This window comes from Rhinolophus hipposideros (genome assembly GCF_964194185.1).
Source record: "Rhinolophus hipposideros genome assembly, chromosome: 21".
Taxonomy (NCBI): domain Eukaryota; kingdom Metazoa; phylum Chordata; class Mammalia; order Chiroptera; family Rhinolophidae; genus Rhinolophus; species Rhinolophus hipposideros.
The window spans coordinates 44,182,979-44,197,879 of NC_138067.1; the positions used below are offsets into that span (position 1 = coordinate 44,182,979).

At 51.4% G+C, this 14,901-nt stretch overlaps 2 protein-coding genes across 9 annotated transcripts; one reads left to right on the forward strand and one right to left on the reverse strand.

The window, feature by feature from the left end:
* Positions 1-243: 243 nt before the first annotated feature.
* On the reverse strand, positions 244-5,340 carry IRF3 (interferon regulatory factor 3). Of its 2 annotated transcripts, none has more exons than XM_081030379.1 (8): positions 5,091-5,340; positions 4,169-4,341; positions 3,333-3,504; positions 3,181-3,251; positions 2,376-2,550; positions 1,893-2,273; positions 1,001-1,116; positions 244-500 (listed from the first exon to the last, which is right to left on the reverse strand). In XM_081030379.1, the coding sequence occupies exons 2-8, from the start codon at positions 4,331-4,333 to the stop codon at positions 333-335; spliced, it is 1,248 nt and encodes a 415-aa protein (XP_080886505.1). In that variant the 5' UTR covers positions 4,334-4,341; positions 5,091-5,340; the 3' UTR covers positions 244-332. The 2 variants fall into 2 exon arrangements, with proteins under 2 accessions (XP_080886505.1, XP_080886506.1); XM_081030380.1 differs by having other exon boundaries at positions 4,169-4,379; positions 5,091-5,316.
* An 88-nt stretch (positions 5,341-5,428) lies between these two features.
* BCL2L12 (BCL2 like 12) lies at positions 5,429-12,486 on the forward strand. Of its 7 annotated transcripts, none has more exons than XM_081030382.1 (7): positions 5,429-5,510; positions 6,245-6,359; positions 6,576-6,718; positions 7,541-7,627; positions 7,715-7,806; positions 8,612-8,899; positions 10,703-12,480. In XM_081030382.1, exons 2-7 carry the CDS (start codon positions 6,253-6,255, stop codon positions 10,751-10,753), a joined length of 768 nt encoding a protein of 255 aa, XP_080886508.1. In that variant the 5' UTR covers positions 5,429-5,510; positions 6,245-6,252; the 3' UTR covers positions 10,754-12,480. The 7 variants fall into 7 exon arrangements, with proteins under 7 accessions (XP_080886508.1, XP_080886512.1, XP_080886511.1 ...); XM_081030383.1 differs by having other exon boundaries at positions 5,432-5,510; positions 6,230-6,359; positions 10,703-12,172; XM_081030381.1 differs by lacking the exon at positions 5,429-5,510 and adding an exon at positions 5,525-5,749 and having other exon boundaries at positions 10,703-12,176.
* Positions 12,487-14,901: the final 2,415 nt, after the last annotated feature.

The following is a 14,901-nucleotide window of genomic DNA, read 5'->3' on the forward strand; positions in this document are numbered from 1 at the left end:
CTCTCGAAGCCTCAGTGTCTTTGTCTGTAAAATGGAGGTGACTGTCACCTCCTCACCAGGTCCCTGGGAAGAGGTAAGGAGGTAATGAATGTCAGCTGCCCCGTACACAGTGCCTGGCCCTTACACAGTCAGCACCTGGGTTGTGGGTGGCTTACACAGGTGGGTAAACTGAGGCCTGAAGGAATAATGCCCAGCTTGGGTCAGGGCTGGCCTGGGAACACCAAACACCAGACATACAAGTGGTGACTATGGCAAGAACTAGTTTATTGGTTGAGGTGAGGAGGGGTAAGGATCCTGTACCGGTGTGTGACAGCTCAGGCCTGCCCGGTGATCTAGAAATCCATGTCCTCGACCAGGTCCTGGAGGTAGGCCTTGTACTGGTCCGAAGTGAGAGAGAGCGGTTGGCTGTTGGAAATGTGCAGGTCCACAGTGTTCTCCAGTGAGGAGGCACCCCCTGAACGCGCCATTTCTAGCAGGGCTCTGAGACATGTGGGAACAACCTACAAGAGGTAGGAGAGAAACTCGGTCAGGTGAAGAAAGCCCCCAACACTGTTCCCTGTAGGAGGTGGGGTTGAGCAGACTATAACTCCCAGCAGCCCCCACCACAATCCAGAGTGAACTGTTAGGCCCAGGGCTGCTGGGACTTGTAGTTTTCCCATATTTATAACTGTGGGAGGCCAGAGGAGGTTCCTACTTGGGGCAGAGGCTGCTGGAGAGGTTCCAAGAACCTAGAACTGAGCAGCTTATGGTCCTCACAGAGGATGCTAGGACTTGTAGTCTACCAACTCCCACATGGTTTCAAGAGCTGAAAACGGGCTGGCAGGCAGGGGTGAGGCCATGGGAAGGACACCCAGTAGCTCCTGGGGATGAGGAATGGTGGTTTCAGAGACTCTTAGAAGTTTTAGTTTCTCAGTGGGGCTTCTGGAACTTGTTCTTGGGAGCAACCTATTCCCTCTGGAAGATCCACCCATCAGCTCCAGGAGCCCAGGGCTGCAGGCACCTTGACCATTAAGAGCCTCTTGGTCCACGGCTGGTCCTGGGGCCATGACTCCCCCATGCAGAACCAAAGGGTATAGCGTGGTGAGCGTCCACTTCCTTCAATGAAGGCGATCATATCTGGGGGCCCAAGAGCATAGTCAGGGATGGGAAGAAGAGCTCTGCCCGCCCCTCCCCCTAAAACCTGAGTAATATCCTACTTTCTCCTCTGACCTAAAGCCTGACATACCTCTGCCATCACGAACAGGGCTGCTGATTTGGGGGAAGTCCCCCCAATGGCACAAACAATTCTTCCCTCTCAGCAGGGTAGGGTTGGAAGACCTGCCTCAGCCTCCCCCATTCAGGATGGGGAAACAGCCCTGGGAAGGGAGTCCATGCCCCCAAGGATTCTGAAGGTGGCTGAAGTCATTGCTTTTTAACCCCCTAAGGCCACACTGTCTGACATGTAGTACTTAGCCACCATGACTATTTAAATTGCAACTAATTAAGACGCAATAATTTAAAACTCACTTCCTCAGCTGCACTCACTGTGGTCTACTCAGTAGCAATCCACTACCACATGGCTAGTGGATACCATACTGGACAGTGCAAAGAAAGTTCTGCTGGGTAGCCAAGCCCTAAGGGACTCCTCCTGCGGCTGTCTACCTTCGTTGGTAATAATGCTGATGATCCTGAGCACCTTCTGTACAGTGCGTCCTGGGCCTCCCACCAGCTCCAGGCCGGTACGAGGGGAGAGGAGTTAGTCCTCAGACCTGGCAGGCTCACAGCAGTCCAGTCCTCTGCCCCAGGTTAAACTGCAGGTAGAGCAGCAGGATCCCAAAAGGCCTGACCCCAGAATTTTTAACCATCAGGACCCTGCTTTTTCTAAAGCAGAGCTAAGGCCCTGCCCCACTCACCTGTCACAAAGGGCCTCAGGTCAAACACGCTTCCTTCCTTGTCCTTGGGGACCTCACCATCATGTCCGTGACCACTGTCAGGGAGGAGCTCCTCGCCCATCGCCCAGTAGGTGTGGCAGTGCCCCAGTCTCTGGGCCCAGAGCCACTGCCCTGCCCTCCACAGAGCGAGTCCCCCGCCCAGGCTGCTCAGCACACGCCTCACGTAGCCCACCACGCCTCTGTCTGTCAGGAACGCCCCAGGGTCTGGCAGTGTTATTGGCTGCCCAGGCAGTGTCATATCCCCTGCTTCTGACCCCACCAACCGAAGGCCCTTCGGGCAGAAGATAGTCTGCTGGAAGACTTGGCGGCCCCGGTAGAAGGCAGTCACCTCAAATTCCCACTCTGAGCAACGACAGCAGTGATATGAAGGGGGAGAGAGATTAAGAGAGTATAAGGAGGCCAGTCACCCAAGCCCTAGCCCGTCTCCCCACAGCTGGCACTCACCTTCCTTGGGTACCAATAGCTGCTTCAGTGGGTTTTCAGGGGGTTCCGAGTTTGGGTAGGGAGCAGGGATGTCTAAGTTGGGGCTCAGCAAGAGTTGAGGGGGGTGTTCAGGGGTCACAGGGGCCGTTGGGTTTGGGACCAAGGCCATGTCATTCAGTAACTCCAGAATATCTTCCTGGAGAGGAAAAAAAAGGACCCGGGCATTTCCACAGCATTTTCTGGAGAATTCCCATGGACCAGGCCTTGTGCTCAGCAATGTGGGCACCTAGAGAGGAGACAGTCCTGAGCATTGCTCTCAAGGGGCTTCCAGCCCAGGAGAGAGACAGCCATGGGCGCAGACTGCAAAATATATACTTGGATATATGCTGGGCGCTACAGTGGCCGGAGGGAAGCAGCTAATTCCAGCCCAACGATCTGGCTCCATGCAAGCAAGACCTGGGAAGAGAAGACTGGGCAGAATTTCAGAGGGGACGTTCCTGGGCACAGGCATCAACAAGGTCAAGGGTAGGGAGTTTCTAGTTCCCAAGAGGCTGCAAAGCACAGTAAGCAATGGAAGGTGTGTAAAGGCCTTGAATGACTGGTGAAAATGGATTTTTCTGAGGGTGCTGGGAAGCCATGGGAGGGCTGGGAGCAGGGAATGGATAGCATCAGCTCTGGGTCAGGTGGGGGAGGGAAGGGAGGCCGGGAGGAGGCTTGAACAATGGTCCATGAGGAGAAAATGAGGCCTGAACAGGTCCGTGAGGATGCCAAAAGGGGATGGGGCACAGACAGGGCAAGAGGGCAAGAGGGTTGAGCACATTCTTACCTGGGGGTCAGAGGTACTGCATCTGCCATCAGTGTCTGGAGAGGTGTCCAGCTCAGGAAAGTCCTCAACTCCTGTAAAGTGGTGAGTAGAAATGGGGTTCTGGGGACTCTTGAAATCCCATCCTTCCGTGAGAAGCCCCTCTTCCAGCACACCTGAGGTCACAAACTCATAGATCTTGTGTGGGTCGTGAGTGTCCTTGCTCCGGTCTTCAGCTAAACGCAACACTTCCTTCCGGTTCAGGGCAGATCTGAAATTCCTCTTCCAGGTGGGCAGGTCAGGCTTATCCTTCCCTGGAGTGTAGGCACCACTGGCCTCGGCCCAGGCCTGGGGGACCAGTCATACCAGGAGAGTGGGGAGGATGACTTAGCCCGTGCCCCAGGAGTCCTAACCCTGCCTCCTCCTGTCCTAACATGGACTTCTCCCCTGGCATTCTAACTAGGCAAGGTTCCATCCCTAAATATTCGGATTCTCTGTGCCCCAAGTGCCCTCTGCCTCCACCTTTCAAAACGAGTAGCTTTCCAGGTGCTAATGCTACTCGGTGTCTAACTCTGCTACCACCTGCTCCAGAGCACCCTCTGTAATAATAATCCCGCCCCCTCGAACTCTAATTCGGTTTAGCACCACGGGTGTATTCTAATTTGGTGGTGAATAACCTCGGCTTCCGGCCCAGTCTGGCCTCTAACGTCCCAAGACCCGCTTCCAGAATTCTACATCCGAGAGACCTGCCGCCATCAAACCCTGAACCCCTGGGATGCATTTCCTTCATATTCTAACCCCGCTTTCCCGGTTCTATCCCCCTCCCCTGCCAGCTATCCAATACTAGTCCGCCTTCCTGGTAACCCCGCCCCCTCCATTCTAATTCACTCACCACCTGGCAGCCTGAGCGCGGGCCCGCCCCACACATGCTAACACCGCCTTCCCGACCCTCCCCTAACGGAGTCCACCCCGCCCAGTGGCAGCTTCTAGTTTCCGGTGTCTCGGTTCCCACCTGGAAGATGCCGAAGTCCTCTTGTTGGGCATCCTGCCGCAAGCCGTGCTTCCAGGGGATGCGGAAGCGCGTGCGGCTCTGGTCCAGCCAGGCCACGCCCTCCAGCTGTCCCCGGTCGAGCTGCGATACCAGCCAGGGCAGGATCCGCGGCTTTTGAGTTCCCATGGTCTGGCCTACGCGCAGGAGACAGTTCCTGGGCGCGGGCAAGCTCCTAGGCCCACCCGGCCCGAGGGTTCCATTCTCAGACCGCCCTTTTACGGGGGCACGAGGCAGATCCCTCCCCTGTTTTCTTGGAGTAAAACAGACTTCCTCCCATCCTCCAGAGAGGCTCCTCAATTCAGCGAGGACTCCCTCCCAAATCCATTTTAGAACCCCTTCGTTTCCCCAGCTTCTGTGCAGACCCTCTACCCCAACCCCCAATTCCGCCAGCGTAGACCCTCACCTCTTCCACTGTAAACCCCTCCCTCTCCATCACTCAATGCAATACCCCCACTTCCACGCTGGAACCTTCCAGCAGACGCTACTCATGTGCAGACCTCCACTTTACGCACTTACCCCAGTGTAGACCCCCTTCCACAGTTCCCCCTTCACCCACAAGATCCCTTCACCCATTTCCACCGTAGACCACCCCCCGATCCACAATTCCCCCAGACAGCCTCCCTCCTCCCGGGCATGGCCCCATTTTCTAAAGTGATTGCCTCCCATTTGCAGATCTCTCCCCTAGATCTACCAGTGTAGACGCCTCCTCTTCCCACTTCCCCCCTACTTTTTCTAAGTTTTTTACGCAAACCATTGCTTCACTTTTTTCCCTTGCTTCAGTTTCCCCAGAGTACACAGACCCCCTCTCCATTATCATGGCAGACCCATCCTTTCTCCTCACTCCTGGACGCCTTCAACTGTCCAGCTCTTCCGTGTTACCTACCTAGAGAGACCCGGCGCGCAGGGTGCTGGGGCCCGGGGCCCACTGTCTTTGGGGTCCAGGAGCTCTCGAACTCGCAGCTACACACCGCCCCCCTTCCCGTCAGCTGAGCTTTTGAGCAATGGAGCTTTCTTTCCTATCGATTTCTTGGAATAAAAACCAGTTCATCGTCATTTACGTCGCAAACTCCAAACAGGCAACACCCACAGCCCTGACGTCCCTCCTCCCCGTGCGCTTTTTAGGCTTTCTGGGCAAGGGCATGCTGGGAACGTCACATGCAAATCAGATGGGCACCCAGTGCACCGCCCCTTCTACGTTTGGGCCGTCACCAACCCGGCCCCAGTGCGCAGGCGCGGGAAAGTTGAACTAATCAAGAAAATTTACAACTTTAGTAAAGGAGGCAGGGGCGGAGCCCGGGATCAGGTGAGCGGAACATCAGTGAGGGGTGGGGTGAGGAGGGACGAGTTGGGGACCGGGATCCAGGAACAGGCACCTCAGTCCCTCTTCTCTGAAATCCAAGCTTCCAGGGTCCCCAAGATTTCATCCTCAGATAGTGGAACTACACCTTCCAGCAGGCTGCGCGGTGAACAAGTACGGACCGAATGGAACGTTTGCCATGAAGCCTGCTGCGATTGGTAGTTCCCATCCTCTAACGGCTTTAGGTCTGAGAATCTTTTTCTTTTTCTTTTTTTTCTTTAAGGAAGGCACAGCGCCCAGTGGCCCATGTGGGGATTGAACCGGCAATCTTGGTGCTACCAGCACCACGCTCTAACCAACTGAGCTAACCGGCCACCCCTAACTCAGAATCTAAAAATCGAAGACTCAAGCCCTTTCTTTTCTCCCTCGGAGACTCAGAGGTCTGAGGCAGAATCCCCTTCTCTCTCAGACTCAAGAGTTCAGACCCTTAGCACCCTCTTCCCTTAGACCCAAGAATCCGGGTGCCCAGCCTGCTCTGCTAGGATCAATGAGTCTTTATCCTCATCCCTCTTCTCTCTGGGGACTCAAGAAGAGTCTGGGCCCCCAGACCTCAATTCCCCTAAAGGACCTAGGAGTCCAGACCCTCAGCCCCCTTCTCATTCACGGATAAGGAATTTGGACTCCAAGACTTCCCTTCCCGCTGAACCCTGGATTCCAACCCTCAGCCCCCTCTCTCACAGGTGCCCCCATGGCAGGCTCAGAAGAGCTTGGGCTCCGGGAAGACACGCTGAGGGTCCTAGCTGCCTTCCTTAGGCGGGGTGAGGCTGCCGGATCCCCCGTTCCAACCCCACCCAGGTAAGAGAAGTTGCCCTCTTCCCTCAGGGGCCTGCATTTGGGGTGAGCCCTTCCTAACTCTTGCTCCTGGTTTCAGTCTGATTCCTTTCCTCTCTCTCTTTATATCTGGCTCTGTTCCTTGCCCCTGGGGTTGCAGGGAGAGGCCCTCAGTGAGAGAAAAAAAGGGGCTACTTGCAAGAGGCTGCTGGGGTCACTCTCTGAGGTCCCCTTCCCCAGGAGCCCCGCCCAGGAGGAGCCAACAGACTTCCTGAGCCGCCTTCGAAGATGTCTTCCCTGTTCCTTGGGGCGAGGAGCGAATCCCCCTGAATCCTCTCGGCCTTGCTCCCTGCCCCTCCGTCCCTGCTATGGTTCAGAGCCTGGTAAGATTTCCCTAGGTCCCCCATGAATTGGCAGGGCTAGGAACTTTGGTTCTTAAAGTATAAACAGGACAAGGAACTTCAAGATTCTTGATCTAATTCCAGATCACTCGGCTAAGGGGGTAGGTAGCTGTGTGGCATCTCCCGTACCTACCCTCACCATTCTGTGCACCTCCCCCAGTCCACTTAGATTGCTGTAAGCTGGCTTCAGGAGGGCTTTTGGTACGTTTCTATTTGTTAGCTCTCTCCTTCCCGCCCCCTGTAGGACTTTTGTAACCGCCAGTACCCCCAATAGGGAAGCAGGAGACCTGGTTTTCAATCACAACTCCCTGGCTACTTGGTTACATGACTAGGAAACTCCTTTTCTTCTGTACTCCTGTTTCTCCTGTAGCAAAATAGGAATGGGTGTGTGTGTGTCATTAGACTTGATTGAGAGTGACCAACAGCTTTCCTCTCATATACGAGCCTGGATGGACTAGTAACAGCTGCTGGGAGTGCTAGCTTGCAAGGGTTTTCCAGCTGGAGAGAAAAGTTCTGTGATCAGTTGATGATGCCTGAAATGGGCCAGAGATAGAGTGGTAATAGCTGGAGTGTCATGAGTTTGCCTTCCTTGGATGGGATACTCTTCAAGGTCCAGTTCAGCTTTAATATTCTAAGTCCAGTTTGAGGGACACTATAAAGGGTCTTTTGCCAAGTTTGCTCACTGGGCCTCACTTTATCCCATTATGAAATGGAAATCATTGCTACCTGGGAAAGTAGCTGGGAGGAGAGAATCCATAACTTCCTAATGTCCTGGAGACCTATTGTTGGCTCTTTTCACCCCAGGCCCAGCTACTCCAGACTTCTATGCCCTGGTGGCCAAGCGATTGGAACAGCTGGTCCAAGAGCAACTGAGATCCCCACCTAGCCCAGGTGAGGTGCAGAGGGGCCCTGGAGGAGGATGAGAGTAGAAGGGTTGCCAAGGTTCTGTCCCCAGCCGAATTCTCTCCTGCTCTCCAGAGTTACAGGGTCCCCCACCCACAGAGAAGGAAGCCCTGCTGCGGAAGTTGGTGGCTTTGCTGGAGGAGGAAGCAGAAGACATCAACCAGAAGGTGATGGTCGGTCTGTTCCATCCCTTAGCTAGGATAGTAATTGCTGGATGGTTGGGCACTGGGATCAGAAGCTGGATCTGCATTCTCATTTGATGGTCAGGTGGGGAGAGGATAGGACAAGGCTTAATGAAGGGTTGAGTAGTATGGCCAGAGGCTTTCATTGCTCCTTAGAGGGGCCTGGCCTAAAGGCAGGGGGTGTAGCCATCAGAAACATGATCTAGGAAAGAAACTGGGACCAGTTGAGGAGGTAAGGGAATGTATAGTGTTGGGAGTGGTGGTTTGGAGAAGGCTGTTTAAAATCTGAAGCCCTGATTGACTATTTAGGGGCATGGTTTAGAATGTGGGGGAAATGGATTGCCAGAGGTGTGGTTTGTGACTCTGTCCTGGAATATGATTGGCTCCGGAGCTTGGGTAAAGTGTATGGTCCTGTAATATTAATTGTATGGTAGAAGGTAAGGTTGTTGAAGACACTGGCCTGGCCTCCAGGGCTGTCACGGAACCCCACTGGGGGTATGGCTAGAAGATTCACATTCTAGAAGTCGGCTTAAGTAGGGCTTGGCCCTCATTGGCTGTCGAGGCCTCAGCAGGGTCATGGCTTAACTTCTTGGGGTCTAGGCTACTTTCCTGGGAATAGTTTGGCAGAGACCAATCTGATTATGATTGCCTGATGTGATGGATAGGGGCATGGCTTACAGCGTTCCTAGAACTCCCCGGAACCAGAAAGCCACGCCTCCCATCCTCCTATTGGCTGGCCACGAGGGCGTGACAAAGGTGGACCCTGCCTCTTCCCCTTCCCACTCCGCAGCTGGCTGCGGACCCTGTCCTGCGCTGCAAGCTGTCCCGACTCTCTGCTGGCTCCTTCGCCCGCCTGGCGGAGTTGTTCTCAAGCCGGGAAGGCAGCCTTCACTCCAGCTGCGCACGCCCCTCGTTGCCGTGCCCCGGGCCCCCGCCGCCTTCTCCGGAGCCCCTGGCCCGCCTGGCCCTGGCCATGGAGCTGAGCCGGCGCGTGGCTCGGCTGGGAGGAACCCTAGCGGGACTCAGCGTAGAGCACGTGCACAGCTTCACACCCTGGATACACGCCCAGGGGGGCTGGGTGAGCCTCCAAAGCCTCTCTGTGCCTCCATTTACCTAACTATAATTGTGTGTTGGGGGGGAGGGCTTCTTAGGTTTCCTTTCAGACATCACAGATGTTCTCCCAGCCCTACCATTCATTCACCTGTTCAGTGTTTATTGAGCACCTACTGTACGCCAGGCATCATGGTGATCAGTGGGTTATTGTGAGGATTACATGAGATCCTCCTTGTAAGTACTTGGCACTCCGAGGGCACTTGTTTATGTAGTGCCTGGTCATTGCTGCCTGACGGACTGCCCTTGCTCGGGTATCTCCCTGCCTCGCTTTTTCTGCTCCTCTGCTCTGCTCAGGTATTATCCCCAGGGAGGCCTTCCCTGGTCCCGTTTAAAACCTCAGCCACCTCTCACCCACACCCCTTCCGTTTTCACTGCTTTACTTCCTTCCATAGCACTCTGTACATGATAACAGATGGTGGAAATGACTAGTTTTACTTCCTTCTCTTTGTTGTCTGACACATCATGACAGACACATCAGCTTCAGAAGACCGGGGAATCTTACCTTGCTTGTTCCCTGCATTCAGTGCCAGGTTCAGAGCTGGACTGAGCTTCAGTGTACTGGCTGTGTGGCCTTGGCAACTGCCCCCACCTCCCTGAGCACCTGTCTGCCCGTGCCCAATGGGCACTTATCTGCCTCACTGCTGTGAGGATGCAGTCAGAGAAAGATGCACGGCAGGCTCTCAGAATGTAACGTGCTTCACAGACGTGGCCGGAGTAGGCCAGCTGTGTTTGAGGAGCAGGGAGGAGGGGCCATTTGGGCTGGAGGGGAGTGAACCAGGGCACCAGGGCAGGAGTTGAGAGCAGGAGGGGCAGCCAGATCGTGCAGGGCCTTTGGTCACGGTGAGAACTTGGACTTTGACTCTGAGTGAGCCCAGAATCCCTGAAGGGCTCAGAACAGGGACAACAGGGGACTTAGGTGTTAAAAGGCGCCCGCTGGCGGTGGTGTGGGGAACACTGTTAAGGGGAGAGGGCATACGTAGGGAGCTTGGAGGGGCTACTGCTCTGGTCCAGGGAGGATATGAGTGTGGATCAGACCGGGGTGGGGGTAGTGGAGGATTCTGGATTTAATTTGTAGGTAAAGCTGACAGCTTTTGCTAATGGAATGGATGTGGGCACTAAGTGGAAGACAGGAGTCAAGGATGCTGGCATGGGCAACCGCAGGGCTCCATCTGATGTTCCCTGAGATGGGGAACAGTTGAGAGGAGAGAAGGAGGGAGCAGGTTTTGGGATGAGGTGATCCATTTAAGCGAGATAGGCCCTTCAGTCCTCAAAGCAAAATGATGAGGGCACCATGGATATAAGTGTTTGGCACTCAGCCCGGAAGCTTGTTGGGTTGTAAAATTGTTTTATTTTTTTAAGGAATGATAACAGGTAAGCTTGGCCAGGTACTCACCAAGGACTTCAGAGGAATGATCCCATTTAAGCCCCACAACAACCCTATGAGATGTGGTTACTGTCCCAGTCTTACGGAGACTGAGGGGGAGTTCTTCATGTGGGGGATTCGACCAACACCTTGACAGAAAACCAGGGCTCTAAGTCGTTCAAACCCCAGCACTGTATCTTCCTCTCTTTAGGATTGTGTCCCTGCCCACTCTAGGCTCTCTGATCCTTGCTCTGGGTCTCTGTCTCCTCATCTCTGGTCTCTGTCCCCTCCTCTTTGTGTTGTAGTTCCTTACCTCCCCTGTCTCTGCTCTTACTAGGCCCGTGTGGATGCTGCTGTGATCTGAAAATGCCTCTGCTCATGAGGCACTGCCACTTTTTCTTCCAGGAGGGCATCCTGGCTGTTTCACCCGTGGACTTGAACTTACCCCTGGACTGAGATCTTCCTCAGAAGCTGCTACAAGATTGGACCTCGGGTCCCTGTGCTCTTTGTGTGTTTCCCAAGCCTTCCTGTTCCACTCAGGGCTGTGGGGTGGTGGCTGCCCTCCCTGGTTTTGCCAAAACATAACAAAATTTTACTTTTTTCATATTAAAAACATTTTCAAGTATTTAATTGTCCTTGCACTAGAGAACTGTTCTAAGTAGGGGAGGTTTGGTTCCGTGATCTCTCTGGCTTGTAAATTGAGGAACAAGCCAGTTCATTCATTCTAGAAATGTTTATTTGGAGCACTTACAAGTGCTTGTCACCTGAACCTACAGTATATTTGAGGATATCAGTAAATGTAGTGTCCGGCTTAATTACATGTTTTCCCAATTGCATGATTTATTTATTCCAGCTAACCTTGTGTTGATGTTCATGGAGACTTTTCAGCTAGTTCCAGAAGAAAGCTATGATATTTCTTCACGAGCTCCAGAACACCACCCTCTTCTCATTTTTCTCCTCCCACTGCACCTTCTGAACCTTTTTTGCTGGTTCCTCCTCGTCTATCTGTGGACTCGGGGTTCGTCATCTTTTTAGGGTGACAGCCCCTTTCACAGATTTATGTTTGTAAAAGCATACAATGAAATGTACAGGGTTATAAAGGTACTCAATTATAGTCAGTCTTCGTTATATACAGGTTTTGTATTTGTGAATTCGCCTATGCCCTAAAATTTATGTGTAATTCCCAAATTAATACTCACAGAACTTTCGTGGTCATTGTGGGCACCTATGTAGGCAAAAGATTTGACTCGCCTGATGTACACCTTCTCAGCTAAGGTCAAAAAACGCAACACTCTGCCTTCTTTTTTCAGCTCTTATACTGTAAACCCGTGTCCTGTCCACACTCTATTTAGTGCCCCATTTTTCTACTTTCTGTACTTTTTGTGGCAATTTTGCTATTGAAAGAGTCCCAAGCATAGCACTGAATTGCTGTCTAGTGTTCTATGTGCAAGAGGCTGTTGTGTGCCTTGGTTAGATAAGCTTCATTCAAACATGAGTTATTGTGCTCTAGGCTGTGACTTCAATGTGAGTGAATCACCAGTATCCATTAAATAAGGTGTCTTGAGGGCCGGCCCAGTGGCTTAGGCGGTTGGAGCTCTGTGCTCCTAACTCCGAAGGTTGCCGGTTTGATTCCCACATGGGCCAGTGGGCTCTCAACCACAAGGTTGCTGGTTCGACTCCCGCAAGGGATGCTGGGCTGCGCCCCCTGCAACTAGCAACAGCAACTGGACCTGGAGCTGAGATGCCACAATTAAGACTGAAAGGACAACAACTTGACTTGGAAAAAATCCCTGGAAGTACACACTGTTCCCCAATAAAGTCCTGTTCCCCTTCCCCAATAAAATCTGTAAAAAAAATAATAAATAAGGTGTCTTGAAACAGAAGCACACATACAGTCAAGTGATGTATTGATGGGTTGACAAAAACTGTTGTGACAGAGGCTCACAGGAATCTGACCCTGTATTTCCCTGCGAACAGTGGCTCAGTGCTTGTGAAGTCAGTGAGGACAGCGACTTTATAGAATATAACTATCACAATAAGAATCGACTGTATAGTGAAATAAGGTTATCAATAGTATATAAAAATTAGTGGTGTAATAACCGGCGTGCCTCTTCATTAACATATTAATTAGAATAGAAGTGTCTAGTAACCATATTTCTAAATAAAGCAGGAGTGACATCTTCAGATGTATTATTATTGTTTTGCTGTGTAACAAATCACACAAATGTAGAGCTTACAGTTTGTGTAGTGGCTTAATACACATTTATTAGTCACAGTTTCTGTGGGTCAGGGATGTGGGTGCAGCTTAGCTGGGGGCACTGTTCAGGGTGCCGCCAAGGTCTCAGCTTCCACCTCATCAGGCTCAGGGTCCTCTTTCCAGCGCCCATGGCTGGTGGTAGAATTCATGTCCTTGTACCTGTAGGACTCGCGATGATAGACCAGCAGGAGAAGCAGTGACCTTAGAGAAGGCCTCAGCCCCCTTTAAAGGGCTTCCATCTGATTAAGTCAGGCCTACCCAGGAAAATCTCCCTTTTGATTTATTTAAAGTTCACTTGTTTGAGGCCTTAACAGCATCTGCAAAATTAGTTCACCCTTGCCATATACAGTACCCCAATCAAGGGAGTGACATTCATTTCCTTTGTCATATAATCCAACCTACTCCTTGGTGTGCAACACTAGGGGACAGAGGTCACAGGGGCCACCTTAGGATTCTGCCCACCATATGCCTGCCTGTAAAAAACTGTCATGTGACATGCAAGCATCTGTGATTTATGTTGGGGACGAGGTCACAGAAGCTAATCCTAGGATCTTTGATAAATTGACCAAATTCATAATTGAAGGAAGTACCAAGTTCCAGTTTAGTGAGAGATTAAGTTTCTATCATCCCAGCTCATGAACATCTGCATTTTCAATTTGACCCAAGTCGAGCATACCTGCTAGATGTCTGTGTGCTTCTAACCACACATCGAATCACACCAACTCCCCAGTGATCTGGTCCATTTCGTGGACTGTGACCTCGTGTGGCACTGGCCAACAGAAATACAACATGAGCTCATATAGTATGTTATTTAGAATGCACTAGTGGCCACATTAAAGCAAAGTAAAAAGAAACAGGTCAATTAATTTTCCCCCCCTTCCTCCACCTGAGCCCCCAACTCCAGTTCAAGCTGTTGTCTCTCAGTCTAGTTGTGTAGGACACAGCTCCCTGGCCCATGCTGGTATTATGAGCCTTGAGCTCCCCCTCCACCTCCCCACCCCTCCAAACGCTGAGGCAGTTGGTCACCAGTGGTCGGTTGCTCACAGCAGCTCTCGCCAGCTGCCGGCTGCTCACAAAGGCTGCTGGCCACTCATGCTGGCCACCGACCGCCCGCTCCTGGCAGCACATGGTAGCCCATGGCAGCACATAGCAACCGGCAGCAGCACACAGCAGCCCATGGGCAGCTCATGCCGACCTCTGGCTGCTCTGGCAGCTCAGCTCCAAGGAGAACTGTTGTTCACAATCTTAGCTGTAGAGAGTGCAGCTCCCTGGCCCATGTGGGAATCGAACCTGCGAACTCGGCATTAGTAGCACGGCACTTCAACCACCTGAGCCAGCAGGCCAGCCTCAAGTCGATTTTAACAATAATTTTTATTAATCCCGTTTATCCAAAATAGAATCATTTCAACATGTAATCAACATAAAAATATTCATAAGCTATTACAGATTTACAGATTCTTTTTCATATGAAGTCTCCAGAATCCAGTGTATGTTTTACATTCACAGCACATCTCAGTTCAGACTTGCCACAGTACATTAATCAATTGCCCCATGTAGCAAGTATCTGCCATCTTGAAAAATGCAAACTTTGATGTTGACAACTTCCCCATTTCTGACTCCAGCTCAGACTTCTCCCCTGAGCTCTATACCTGTGTATCCTCCTGTCCAATGCCATCTCCTTTTCAATGATCTTAGGTTATTCCCTAGCGTTGGAGAAATAGTATGTTAAAATTGTTTGTTCTTAGTAGCTGTACGGAGCAAAAGTAATTTATTAGGTCAGATATACCCTACTTGGAAATTAGGAGACAAAAAGGTGAAAAACCAAAAAACAACAACAAAAAATACCTTGCTGAAACATTTGGGAAAATAGCAAAAACACAAAAAAACTGCTTTAGGACCCATATAGCATACAGGGTAAAGGTCAAGATGTGGGCTCTGATATTTGATTAATTGGAATTCCTCAAAATTTAAAATTTCTGCTCTTCTAAAGACAACATTAAGAAAACGAAAAGACAGGTCACAGATTGGGATAAAATATTCAAAGTAGCTATACCTGACAGAGATCTATATCCAGAATCTATAAAGAATCTATAAAGAATACCTATAAAGAAGTTCGTGAATAAGGAAACAACACCCTTTGTAAAAATAGGCAAGAGGCTTAAACAGACACTTGATAAAAGAAGATACATAAATGACCAATAAGCGCACAAAAAGACATTCAACATTAGTGGTCAGAGCAATGCAAATGACAACCACAATGAGATGTCTTCATACCCACCGAACTGGTGAAAATTAAAGACTGATCAAGTGCTGGCCAGAATGTGGAGCTATGGAACTCTTCATGCAT

Excerpts from the sequence above, each read along its gene's own strand:
- IRF3 (XM_081030379.1), bottom strand. The coding sequence starts at position 4,333 with ATGGGAACTCAAAAGCCGCGGATCCTGCCCTGGCTGGTATCGCAGCTC. Across the intron at positions 3,505-4,168 it reads AGGACTTCGGCATCTTCCAG|GCCTGGGCCGAGGCCAGTGG; the intron begins GTGGGAACCGAG and ends CTGGTCCCCCAG. Across the intron at positions 2,274-2,375 it reads GCTATTGGTACCCAAGGAAG|AGTGGGAATTTGAGGTGACT; the intron begins GTGAGTGCCAGC and ends GTCGTTGCTCAG.
- BCL2L12 (XM_081030381.1), top strand. The coding sequence starts at position 5,704 with ATGAAGCCTGCTGCGATTGGTAGTTCCCATCCTCTAACGGCTTTAG. Across the intron at positions 6,360-6,575 it reads CCCGTTCCAACCCCACCCAG|GAGCCCCGCCCAGGAGGAGC; the intron begins GTAAGAGAAGTT and ends CCCCTTCCCCAG. Across the intron at positions 7,807-8,611 it reads CAGAAGACATCAACCAGAAG|CTGGCTGCGGACCCTGTCCT; the intron begins GTGATGGTCGGT and ends CCCACTCCGCAG.